Source organism: Varroa jacobsoni, unplaced genomic scaffold, assembly GCF_002532875.2.
Source record: "Varroa jacobsoni isolate VJ856 unplaced genomic scaffold, vjacob_1.0 scaffold_1070, whole genome shotgun sequence".
NCBI lineage: Eukaryota > Metazoa > Arthropoda > Arachnida > Mesostigmata > Varroidae > Varroa > Varroa jacobsoni.
In genome coordinates, this window is record NW_019213972.1 from 129,979 (window position 1) to 143,781 (window position 13,803).

Sequence of the window (13,803 nt, forward strand, 5' to 3'; positions counted from 1 at the left end):
TTGCTTTGTTGTATTTACTTGCTTTACCATAGCAGCAATTATGAGACGATTTAGTGGTAATTATGTCAGCGCCCACTCTTTCTAACTAAAAGCATTCCCCAGAACGAATTATTGGATTTAATAATGTGACAACGGGCTAGCTTTAATGAAGTGTTCTATTTTTCAAAAATGTTCATTTTCGCACGTTTCGTTATCATTTTGCCTGGCACCTTCTACCGTTCACTGCATCCTCGAGTTCACACATGGTACACGAGGCGTTTGCAGAGAAATGAGATAGCGCCTGAGCACGAACGTTTGTTGTTTCGTACGGTGGTATCCATAGGCAAGTCTGAAATGACGTCGCGCTCCCCAACAGGGTTGAGAAGATGTGTGCGTGTGCCCCCATATCTAAGTGTGCGTCTAGCGGTGTTTGCTTGCAAGAAACGGGCAAAGGTTGGCCGGATTTCGTGGGAGGATTTCAGGCTAAATGACTGATGTCCCTGGAGAGTTTGGCTGGCTTTTTTCAAGCCTGGGTCCAGCGACGCTGCAGTCGCTCGTTTCTTTCTCGCCTCGATAGAGTAACGCAAAAGTCCTCGTCTCTAGCAAGACGTCGTTTTTCTTGACCTTATTTTCTTTAACTTTTATATCAGCTTGAGTATCAAAGTCGAAGGCACTTCATATTCTAGCCAAAGGGGCAAATGTTCACCCCTTGGAAGCTTTGCAGGCCATTCGACCAGCATCCAATGGAGCATGATCTTGTAAAAAAAATCCGTGACTTCATAATTAAGCTGCCCATACGCACTGCGGTAAATGACTTCGAACCTGTTTAAATTCTTCAATCCTTCACAACGTTATTATTAGAACCTTAGTTTTATACTTTAGGGCTGTTGTCTGTAACGAGCGTAAACTATTAGCGAGTACCAGGTTCACAAGCACGGTAAAAGGCTTTGTCCAACAAAACCTATGTGAAGAAGATTGCTCGAGCATTGAACAGTTCCAGTATAGTAGGGCATCACTTGTCTGCTTAGGAGAAACTCAGAATATAGAAGTATAGTAACAGAAATACAATTCTAATTAAGCTAGACTAATCCAATTTTCTTGTCGTTTTGTTATATTGCAGCGTTCTGCTTTTCGATACGATGGTAAAAGCGAAGAATCGACGTAGTGTTAACACGCCTAATTGACACTAACGAAAGCAGAAAAATGAGTTCCGACGACGTATCGGATTGGCCGCAATCATCGCCGGCTACAAAAACCAGACCTACCGCAGCGTGGCAAGTACCACGTTTAGAGCTGAGATTAAAAGCTGGCTCTGCTAAAACCCAGGCCGTCATGAACAACCAGTGGAATCAGCGTGTTAATGACACCAATCGTTATAGTTATTATAAGTATGGCATTAAAAAGAATAAAACAAATTATCAAGATTTGCTAAACAGTCAAGACTTCGACAAGGTCACAGCCGGTCAAAGGGTCATACCGGGGGATCGTGTATCAAACCTAAGGAATCTGCATCGTTTTCAATGTCGTTGCTTAGATACGAGAACCCCTTTTATCGATTACCAATTGGAACCTAGATCGCGAGATCACGTCTTATCGTCGATGGTAGTCAATAGTATACAAACTTCTGCTTCGTCTTTTTTATGCCCAACGAGAAGCTCACTGGAAAAACAAATCGACGTGAATGTCTTCCTTTTAGAGATTTACAATACGGAGATAACGACAAACAATCATAACGATTTAACGCTCAAAAGCAAAGCAGTAACGACAACGTCCACAGTACTGAACGCGTGCAAAAATCACGGAGGGATGATCTCTAACATTTGTAGAAATGACTCTAATGAAGTTTATGCCGATGATAAAGACGGCGACGAGCAAAAGGGGGGCGACGATGATAATTACAGTTCGACGACGTCTACTTTGGATCACAACAGCCAGCAGCTTGCTATCGGCAAACCAGAACTCTTAAGCCTATGGAGATCTCCTGTTTGGCCCGCACATATGCCCAGCAAAGCTGAAAGCAAATACCTGCGTGATCCGGAAGCAAAGCCAAGAAAAAGATACAGACTAAATCGACAGAGATCGCTAGATGTCACTGCTAGAAATGACGAGCCTTTAGTTTGTATTCGTCAGCTAATACATCGTTTAGCCAGTCGATACGTGGCTACGTCACTGTATACTGTTTCCGGAACAGGGATGGGCAACGCTCTTTTGCCCCTAATGGTTGTCTTGGCAGCCGCCGCATGTCTTCCGAGTGCTGTCGACGGCGCGAAGTCGTCAACGGACGCATTTGCTATTGGTAGGTCTATTACATATCTTAGTTACAGATAATATTAACTGACGTAAGACCCTCGATATACAGAGGATGCGTAACGCATTAATGTTAGCCAAACGCTAACGACCCATTCAATCGATAGCAATTAGGCTAGTAGCAATCAGAGGTAAAATCGCTGCCTTTTTGTATGGTTTCAGTTTTTGCAGAAAGGTCCTCCCTTGTCCATTTTCGCTACGTGAACACTTTATTGCAAAAGCATTTCACGCGCATAGACACTAACTATGATAGTTATTTGTTTCGAAGTTTAACTTCGGATAATCAGCCGTCGAAAAAGCTTTACGATATTTAAGCTACTAAATATATTTTAGTTGCAAGCTTGAACTTTGAGCACAACTCAACGCCGGAACCTAAATGGAGTGAAGAAAAGCTAGTTAATTTTTTAGGAAATTGGTTATCATGCGTCGCGCAGTAGAGGCCAGATACCTAATAAGAATGATTTCGAAAAGCTAGATAACGAGTGCTAGTTCCATACCGAGTGCAGCCCAAAGGTTGATAATGCTTAGTTGTTGATATTTGAATCTCTCTTAAAACAGAACTTTAGGTAGACCTGAACAGGATCATTTGCGCCGTTTTGTTGTTGGGCTGTGATTGGATGCCGATAATGTTATAGAATATTGAGAAGCGCGTTCATCACACGCGAGAAACCTTCAGTACTTCAGTGACTTTCGTCGAACACTTACTTGTGCGAACACACGAGGCTGGCGAATGCTCGTGGTTCTCGCGACAAGCCGTTAACTTGGAGAAAAGTGCTGGGACGAAAAGCGTTCGTTCTCAGATGGTCGGGCTCCCTTAGTGAAGACGCCTACCACGAAACGGTGAATTCAAGAAAGCGTAGGTAAAAACTTGTACGGATACAAACTCAGGTGATACATGAGTAGACCCCTGTGAGCATAAACACGACATTGAGCACATCTGTGGAGCAGTAACATAGCCAGAATTTCCAATAGTAACATTTCTGCTGTATGTAGAAGTGGACTATTTAAAAAGTCACGGTGTTTTTGGTTTTGCTAATCTAATTTTTAGAGCTGTCTAGATACAGTATCTTAGTTCCTTCTAGTACACATAATAAATGGTGCCTTGAAAGAAGGCTATCATGGAAACTATTCGTGTTGTACAGAAGTAACTAAAGCCCTGTGTGAAACTCATAATAGTAGGCACCGTTTGAGGACATGAACTCCTTAACGCTTTGTTCATCGTGCCACTAGCTAAAGAACCTTTCTTGAAAAATTGACTCCGTTTCATTAGCCGTCTGTCGCCAAGCGGGATATGTAACATAACTGTCAAAATATATACAAAGCCCAGAGAACGGTTGTTTATCGTTAAATGGCTTTAATATCGTTTATTGCATTATCTCTATAGATAAACACTAATCCAGTCTCAGCACGTGGTTGAAAACTGACCAAAAGATTCCCATACGCCCTTCGTATGCCTCGGGACTGTCAATTCATTGTACAGTCTTTCGCTTGACTGGCTGACGATTCCTAGTGATTCTTCTAACTGCGTCTGTCATCATCATCATCGGCACATAAAAATCGCTAATGTTTTGGTTATGTTCGCATAAAAACTTCCCGCATACCCCGCGGGGATGCTATCACTATGGGCAGACTAAGGTTTGGGACATCTGTGTCCGGCTAACCGTTTGATCCCAATGGCATTGGTGCGCCTGACGCAATAAGATAAGTACATGTCCAGCAAGATGTAAATAAATTTCACATCAGATCGACACACAAACACATTGTGCTTATACATTATTATATTGCAGATTATTGAGTTACATAATTTAATGAAAAGAGATAGCACCAAGATCTCCATACTAGTCTTTGTCATGCCAAATATATTGTTGACTAGAGACTCATACTCGCGTATTGATGTAGAGTGATTCTAGGCAATTTATTTTAACAAACATTATTTGCTCTAGATTGAAAAGGACTACATAAAAAAGATCAAATGAATGAGGTCAAATGGCCTGCTAAAGCCAAATAAGGCTGACACCGTGGTTAACTTACGCACACAGAACGAGTTATGGGTTAGTTGCATGAACAATTCGAGTCTAGCGCCAAGTTAAAATCCTTTATATGAGAATTTTATGATGAGCCGGGCTTTCATGAAAAAAAACTTCAAGAAATAGCGCTATGGTCGAGGATAGCTACACGTATCAGTAATTAACATGTATAAGTGGTTCGTGTCAGCATCGAAGCTGTACGCAAACTTGCAGCCATGGCAGAAAAGAACGCGTTCCGATCGAAACTCAACTGAAGGTCAACTATTACTATCCGACCCCCTAGAGCTAGAGCTAGATCAACCATCAACGTAAAGCTTCCTTCATTTTTCGGTGCTATTTTCGTCAGTTTCCATACAGTTTCCTAGAAAAGATCTCTGTAAGACAAACCGATAAATCTTCTATATGTGCTAAAGACTACTTTTCGCAAGCGAAATATCCACAAAAAGCGCTTAGAGAGCCATTTTTAATAATATTAATATTTTGGTACATGTATTAACGGTAGTTTCTGACGGAAGTGTTTGATCTATCATCTCCTTTGAGTGTTGCGATGAGCTCCAACGGTGAATATTTTCGAAAATTCTTGCGCCTCTTTACGGACAGTTTGACATGTGCGAACTGCCCTGCAAAAAGGGGCAAAGGATCTTCAACGCATTTTTCTAGCTGCCCTCACTCAGCCATTCTTGCTGCTTTCTTATGGTTACTGTTGAAATGTAACTACTAGTCAGTCCTAATTAACGAGCACTTCGCTTTACGTACACATCTTTTTTGTAATATGTGAAAATCAACCTCATCTGTAACGTAAAGCAGCTTTACGAAGACTATGGCAACTTAGTTAGGACATTAGAATAGCTGCCTAGCACTTATTTGTCCAGGCTACGACCCGAACACGGGCGTCTGCATAACGGGCTCCGAAAAAGTACAATACAATACAGCAAACAAAAAAAAATTGAAAAAAATACGATGCTCCGTAGAAGTGCAATAATTTTGCTCGAGCCTCTGGGCCTTGAGCCTAGCTGGTCTAACTGAAAATGAGGATTGATAGGTACGGCGTTGCGTCAATTACCTTAAGCTAGGCGCGGTAACCAGGCGAGATATGTTCTCGTTACTGTAAACCCACGAGCCTCGAAAGAATCGACAAGATGGTGCGTAAACTTCTCCACGGTCCACTTTTCGACAGAGTGGATATTATCCCTGGGCATTTTGTACCTTGGATAGTACGAATCGATTCAAGTAAATACAGTATGCAAACACTCCTGCCACATTTCAAAGGCGTGTTGGGTACCAGATAGCGTTTACATGGCAATGCGACATTCTGCATTCGCCGAAAAATTCAGGCAATACCTAGCTTATCGTCGATAGCTATTCTTCGCTAAAATCCACAGCTTGAAGTACTGGAGTGTACGTACGCAATTCGGAATTTTATCGAGACAGGATACAGAGTCTTCGCACAAGTGCTTTCAAGAACTAAAAAAGCGCACAAACGACGGGGACCATAAGGGGGGGGGGGGGGGCACGATAATTCAATGGCTCTGAGACTTTTTGGGGTTGGCGTTCTATTATCACCATTTTACCGAAGTTGCAGTCCTTTATACAAGCTCTTAAAAGCGGAATATTCTTTCCACTACATAAAAGCGGCCCTTTCAGAAAGTGGATTTGATGACATTTTTGGGGGGATCTTCAACCAATTCTGGGCAACGAAGGTCGGACAATTGCCCAATGTCCCAGCTGGCGCCTTTCGACCCAGTTAGTCAAATGGCATTCATTCCTTCCATGTTTTGCTTTTTCGAGTGATCAGGAAATCTCACTGTAGCCGCCGATTGGAACGACGTGACCGAGGCTTGTCGTTTTCAAACTAGACCCGACAAGTAACTTATTAGTTTTCCATATTTATGCTCTTCTTTTGTAATATATCTACAAATACCGATAATTGCGATTCTGTCCTTGGCACTGTTCGTTTCATCCTGGGGCCAGACATATCCGGCAATGTTTAGTGAAAGTATTACCGGCACAACAATTATATAATACAAATAGAATGAACCCTGCGATTTAACATAACTCAAAATACTTTTCAGACAATTTATAGTAACTTAGCATAAAAAGTTACAATTCAAAAAATAAACGACGTTTTTCCTATTTAAAAAAAATACTGTAATAAGGGAACATACTTTATCAGGCTCGACGTATTGGCATCAAAAAAAATAAATAGCCATTGCTTTCTGTGTAGGATCAAGCGTAATGGGTGTTTCAAGTTTTACATTCAAGTCTGTGTTAGGATGTCATTAAGAGAGCGTCGACCGTAACAATAAGTTTATTTCGAAACTTTCTCCTACAAAAGAATTTATAGTCGGTGACATTATTTGAAGCGCGACTACAAGGCCTGTTTGGCGGCGTTGATTTTCTATGCTTAAATTCAGCGTATGAGAGGCTTATTATGGCGTCATATCTTTTTTGTTCATCGAACACGAATCGCTTGATATCCGCAAAAAAACTTTATTGTGAAAACTTCAATCCTCGGTTGATACTTTGCACTCTGCCGAAGGCACAAACGGGCAACTACTTTTTTCACAGCGACCCCTGTCGCATCAGCTGCTTTTTACATTGCGTTTCACTTGGTCCACTACCGATTTAACTAAAAATACTCCAAAATTTTCACGACGAAAAACAAAAATTGAAGGGGTCAATTTTTTAGAGGTTGTCTTGTCTCTTCGTCTGTGATGTACAATATATCAACTTATTTTTCCTCAAGTCAGTCAGCGGAAAACTTTTACACTATCTCATCATATTCCTCTGTACACGCTTACGCCTCGTCAATTTCATTGCCATAATATCCACTCTCTCGTTATCGGGTTTGGAATGTTCAACGACAACCTGCGCCTACGATCTATCAAACGTCAAGCCTGCAGCTTCTTCCTTTGCCGCGCTTTCAAACTTCATTAGAAAATATTGATACTTATTTATACATCCATCGTTCAGAGAATAATAGAATTCGGGAATAAAAGAACGGGAAACCAACCGATCTCCCGTAGGCGTCGAACTTGTGCTAAGGTTAGATAATTTCGAAAGTACAACTGTATTTCCATTTGGTATTTATGAACTTTCATGCTGACAAGCTTCGGTTGACTTGCCATAGGTTGCGTACTCTTCTGAAGACCACGTGCAAATATTTCATACCATTTCGACATAGCACTTCAGCGAACGGGATGCCATCATCTCGCAACCAACAGCTTTGCGCGTACGATTCATTTCGAAGTACCTGCCGTGCCGTGCATTAATTCAGGCAGCCGCGGACGTCGGCATCGTGATGCCGTTCGAATACCCTACGGTGCCGCACTCCCCTGGCGCCATGGATGAAGTTAATAAAAATTAGAACCGGACATCTTCTCGAAGGACGCGGCCATCCTGCTATTTTCGTTCCGTAAATATATTTACAATGTTCACAAACTCTCTTAAGCATTTTTTTAGGACAACAATTCCTTTTGAAAACGTACCGACAATTAATGAACGCTTTTCGACAGCACTATTCACCCAAAGCGTCACGGTCTAGGGCGGGCCCATAGATGTTCACTGGCGGCTGCATTAAGCCGCTCCAGCGATCACTTCCATATGTATATCCTGACACCATATCGTAGTCAGTCTTGGTCGAGATTTCGAGGTACCGTTCTGCATAAACATTTTGTCATTTAAAAATACGCTGTCTGTCTCTTCTTGTAAAATATCATCGCAAAAAGATGCGCTTAAACTGAACTTTAGGCTTACGATGGTCTTTGGCAGCGCGTGCTAACCCTAAAAAATAATAATAATCATAAAAAGAATAACATGGCTAGGGGTGACGGTGGCCTTCAAAGACTGTTGTTGTGTCACAAAAATGAAACCCGCTATAGCATCGTTTTTGGTTGCAATAGTCTGAATAGAAAGAGAAAAATGGTTCTGAAACTCAATGTTTTTTTGGACAACGAGGCAAACATGGATGGAAACAAGCTCGGAGGCACAGATATCGTACGCTAAAGTGGCTACTACAATAACTTCACTCAAATACCATCGAATATCTATGGACATTGTTTAAGTAGCTATGCTAAAAACCGTTAGCCGATAATGAACGCTAATTAAAAAGACTGAACTCTCGAAAAATCTAGAACTGTGCCTCATACTTGTCGACAGTGCACACTGAAACACTCAAGTGTGATACGCAAAACCATAAACGAATACATAGGTCAATAGAAGACAAGTGCCTTAATTCTTTGGTAAGGATTCCGTCGGCAAAAAAATGGCCTAATACATTGGTTTTCTTAGCATTTATGTCTTGCAGTTAATAAAGCAAATCAAGTACGATCGTTGGATACTCTTAGCTGTGCCTCTAGGAGATTTTTATTTATAATAAACAGAAATATACTGAGATATCTAGGTGTACTCCCTAAACATTGTCTGCTTTACTGACCGTATATAATAAATATCCAGGGTCTTCCACTTCATGTTTTACATTATATATCATAAGGCGAGATAAGGAAAACTATATCGGAATATGATATATGATAATATCTGTCACGTGTTTCTAGTGCAGGGTTACGGATCCTGGCTCTCCGGATCCGCAATACTCCACGCGTGCTCGCTTGTAGCAGCAGGTAAATACAGCATTTAGTGAGCCGACAGGATGAACGGCTCCGATGTCCCACTTACAGTTCTAATGTGTTGCTGTACATCATCGAGGAAATCGATGGCGGAGCGTCAACCGAGACAATAATTGTTAAGGACTACGAGAGCTCGAAAAATACACGCCAAAGTGTGAAGAACTTCCTTGAGCCGTCTGACTCCATATGCGTTCAGGAAGAACATAGAATAACTTGATAAGACGCTGCAACAATAATAGGCGACCTTAGATTGTCCATATGAGGCTGCTCCTCATAAAGATGACGTGTTTGCTCTTGTTGTAGTGCGCCATTGGTCTCAAGCATGATTGAAATTTAACATAGTTGAGACAAAGCATTTGCGTAACTGTGGTCCGACTTAATCTAAAGTAGTGCTATTACCATAAGGAAAACAGGTTTTCAAATAAATTAGACAATGTCTTCCAAACAGGGAGTTAGCAATAAGTGAGACATTATTTATAAATAACCATTAATAAACAACGCCTGCGATAGTGTGACAGCTCACCGTCCTAGCGAACCGGGTTCGGAACTGTGCATTGCCAAAGACCAAATCGTTGGTCATGCTTAGCTATCCATGCTTAGCTAGTTCCGGGCGTAAAACAAGTTTATTCTCTATTTAGTAATAAGTTCTCTAAAATAAATTCAGCAGATCCCAAAGACTCAGCGAGATGAATTAGTAGCGGGCTATCCTTTGTCGTATCCACTGTTTTGTACACAAATCGTCAACTCGACAATCCTGCCCTCTACCGGACGGTGATATTCTGGAAGTTTATTATTCAAAATTTTCCAGGATATCACCGCACTAATTTCGGTAGCCGAGCCGCGAAAGATTAGTTCAAACCTCTTAGGTTCGAATTGGCTACTATAAGTGGCTGTGTCCTTAACGTATGGCAAAGATGGTCAAGTGCTCATCGATGAAGCGACAAAGAAAATCCGCGAGGGATTCTTTCCCTTGCCTCGTATTGGGTAAATGCCTAAATATTTATCTCTTAGAATAAGCTTTCGTTCAACGAACCGTATTGTCAGTATAGAACCTGTGGTCAGAGATACCTAGTAGCAAGCAGAAAACTAAAAAGAATCCGCATTATCGTCAAACCGATATGTACTGACATTTTATTGAATGAGGCTGTTGGATAGAATAACCCTGATTCATCGAATAATAAAAAATGTGACGACCTATGGCATCTTAGCTCTATGATATTAACAAAAAAATCTATCCCCTTTGCTTGCCTTGATTGCTCGGTGAACTCAAGTATCTGTGACCGTTCTCTCACGGGATGTTTCTAGGCCGCGTGAAACGATATTGCATGGTTTCTGTTGGAGGAGTGTTACGAAGTGACTAACATTGTCTTATCAAAAATGAGTCATCATTGAGGAAATGCCCCTGGGCACAGTTGATAGTCCCCCTACACCACCATATAAATTGCCTATTATGGCGTGCAAAATGTTCACCTCCTTTAAATGCGCCGCGTCTTAACCAAATGAACGGCTTTATATTAGGAGCCGTCAGGGTTCTGAAGAGGACAAAGCAGCGCTATGCATGATGCGGCAACGGGCGCTTTACTATAGCGGTTTGTCATGGCACGAACGTTTAAAGCAATGATGTCTACGTGTAAAAATACTCCCAAAACGCATTTTAAGATTGCGCCGGTATATTAGCAAATGGACATTTTAATTATTCAGGGCTTAATCTCTCACATTGCATCTCTGTTTATGTTCTTGCGTGAAATAGAATTATGGCTACAGAAAAAATACCAAAATCTCATGTTTCGCTCAAACTGCTAAAATGCGGGGGGTGTATTGTGTTTTCGACAGTGTTGTTTCGACTCTGAAAAAACCTTGATTTAATCTCTACATACAAAAACACCGTTCGGCTCTGCAAAGAAATCAAAACGATCTACAAATGTCTTATAGTTCCTTATTTGTTACCAAAAGACTTAGGTTCCTACACATACATACCCACGACGTAAAAAAGAGCTTAATGCTTATGGAAAAACAAAAAAAGGCCTTTGTTGTAGGTTAGCAAAGCTAGTGGGACTAAAGGTCTACCTAACTGGACCTTGATATGATCATTTGGTATTTCCTTGCCTTTTTCAAATTGTTCATTAAGGCGGCGTGTTTGACCAAGGAGAAAATAGCCATCTCGATGAGCATCTCTCGCGGGCTGTGGAGCGGGTAAATCGTGATGGAGCCCTACTCAGGGGTAGAGAACTGCAGTCGATCTCCTTTAAAACAAATCCGGGAGACAGTTTTGTTGCTTCGAAATGCGGTAAGTACAAAAGCCAACACCGAAATATTTATAAAGTAGGAAAAAGCAAAAATGCATAAACATAGCGTTCGCACAAAGGCACAAATCTTCTTTCGCTGTATCCATACGTTTCAAGCTTATGTCTGCAGTGACGCGTCGCTAGACAAGCGATTTGGCCATTTGCCCGGTGTTATTAATGCCCTAACAATATCTAACGCATAACTGGAAGTTAATGCTAGGTTTTTTACTTGAACTTTTCAGTTAACATATATAGTGTTTTACATCCCTTGGTGCCTCATAACGGTACTCATTTTGGATATCTTGAGTACAAAGGTATAAACAACTAAGATTCACAGTGTATGCAGAGACGACAATAACAATAATACAAGGTCGGTAAAGGGCAAATGATATAGTGGTTTTCCGTTCAAGGCCATTTCAGACACAAACACACACAGAAAATGCCTATTCGGTAGAATGTACGACTTAGCATTCAGAGAGAGTAACATAACTATATCGAATATTGCCTCTAGACTTTCATAGAATGTCCTTCTCTTTCAGTGCAGGAGTCACATTGGCGGAACATTTTATCCGAGGGATATTATGTAGGTTGTAATGTGATTGTCATACGTTTTTATTTCATCTAAGAAATAGTTCGATCCGGAAACGAATCTTAATTCCACCTCAGTAGAAAGGCTGCAAACTATTAAGTGCAATAGGCATTTTTTTACTATGCCGGCGGTTATTTTTTTTTTAATTTACCATGCAAAAATTTTTCCTGAGACTAATCAACGAATTTCAACAAGCTTATTGTCTAAAGATAGGCGAAAACTATGTGTATAAAGCTGATACTAATGCAGGTTCTTTGATTTCACAGATTATTGATTAACGCGTCCTACACGCGTAAAAACCGCACGAGTTTGGCGGGCTGTGGCCAGGATGGAATGAGTTTAGGCAGGACCAAATAAATAAGATAATGATTAAAGATGGACGAAAGCGTTTCGCCTACTCTTTATAGATATAATAAACTAAACCTTTGAGCTATAACACTGTTAATGAACTCTCAAGCAAAGGTGTTGTATATTTTTCTAATATAGATCTCTTTTTTTTTCTATATGCGTGGTCATTCCAATGTGCTTGATTGATTGATGATCAATGTTGGACTGGGTTCGAACATCGATAATAAAAACGGTCAACTCATTCATATGATGACCCAGTATGTGAACTGGCTCGGCAAGGAGTGGTAGCGCTCGTAGGCCCCACGTCGTGGCAAGTGGCCACGTACGTGGCATCTGCGGCCGCTCGTCTTCACGTGCCTCATCTAAAGACATCTGCCGGAGGATTCCGTGAACGACGAAGTCCATTTTCACTGCAGCTGCACCCGGCCGTAAATCAGCTGAATAAGGCCTACTATGATCTCATTAAGAGCCGCAAGTGGAAGTCGTTCGCCGTGCTCTACGATAATGACAATGGTGAGAGAACTTAGCGGGTGCAATATTAGTATAGAAGCCATATATATAACTAACGATTACCAAAATGAATAAGCAAAAAAGGCTGTTAGATAAAAAGGCCGTTTATGTGCGTGCCAAACGGAGTACAATTTTGCGTTGTGTTCGTTTAACGGGTTCGTCGTTGTAGTGACCAGTCATGATGACTAAAAAGATGAATGCCAATGCTAATATTTATTTGTCAGAGTAGTGCTTGATCCGTTCAAATTTTCCCATTAAGAAAAAAGCTAAGTACCCGTACCCAACATAGTTCAGGTACTTTAAGCCTCGTTACCGCTTTGGCATTCTCAATACCTCTAACGTGCTAGCACGTACAATTTTCATATGTTCATACATAACTTGGTCACTGTATATAAGCAATGCCTGAGGAACGCGTACATAGACACGCCCCTTCAAATATTTGATTGCCCCTTGACAGCGAATTTTCTTGAAAAAAACCATAATTTCTAAAAAAATTATAGAGAGAAAGAAGCAGGTACAGACAGAAACGAGGTATTTCGAGAGAGGATGAGCATGTCGTTCACAAGGTATAACGTATCGGTTTGCGACGGACAAATAAGCCAACACCGAGGCAAAGAACAGCGCCTTGCTAATGGATAGAGGTGTGAGAGATCCTACTGCAGATTCGTACCGTCCGTAGTAAAAGAAGAGTAATACAAGCGTGGCCTGGGTAGCTGGCTGGTTGTAGGCCTTCATGTCCCGTACAGACAACGTTTGTTTCGCTTGCTTGTTACAAGCACACAGAGTGTAGAGAGCGCGCGAACAGAAAATTTCGCGCTATGATGAAAGGCCAGGTTGTGGCGTACCGCTGCTTCTTCTAGCAGGTGCCGGTTCGACTAGCCGTGGAACGTAATTGGTGTCAGCCAGCCAACGTCTTCTTACCATACTGCTTCTTTTGCTATCGTCTCGTCGACGACATTCAACCTTCCGTCCGCTTTCCCCGTTCCAGACGTAGTGGGAAACGAAAACGACTGGCATCGCATCATCATATAACGATGGGAAACGAAGAACACCCAAAGCGAGATGCGTACAACTTAAGAGCAGCACAAGCAGCGCTAGGAGTCAACATACAACGCTAAAAGTACAACGACCCC

General features: G+C 41.5%; 1 protein-coding gene across 1 annotated transcript in view; it reads left to right on the forward strand.

The window, feature by feature from the left end:
• LOC111266301 (glutamate receptor ionotropic, kainate 2) overlaps positions 1 to 13,803 on the forward strand; it is a 125,541-nt gene that overhangs the window by 52,812 nt on the left and 58,926 nt on the right. The window contains exons 2-4 of the mRNA XM_086970860.1: positions 1,100 to 2,275; positions 11,067 to 11,225; positions 12,419 to 12,673. Coding sequence (XP_086826986.1) covers positions 1,183 to 2,275; positions 11,067 to 11,225; positions 12,419 to 12,673 — 1,507 coding nt within the window. The 5' untranslated portion in view covers positions 1,100 to 1,182. The remainder of the gene's footprint in view (positions 1 to 1,099; positions 2,276 to 11,066; positions 11,226 to 12,418; positions 12,674 to 13,803) is intronic.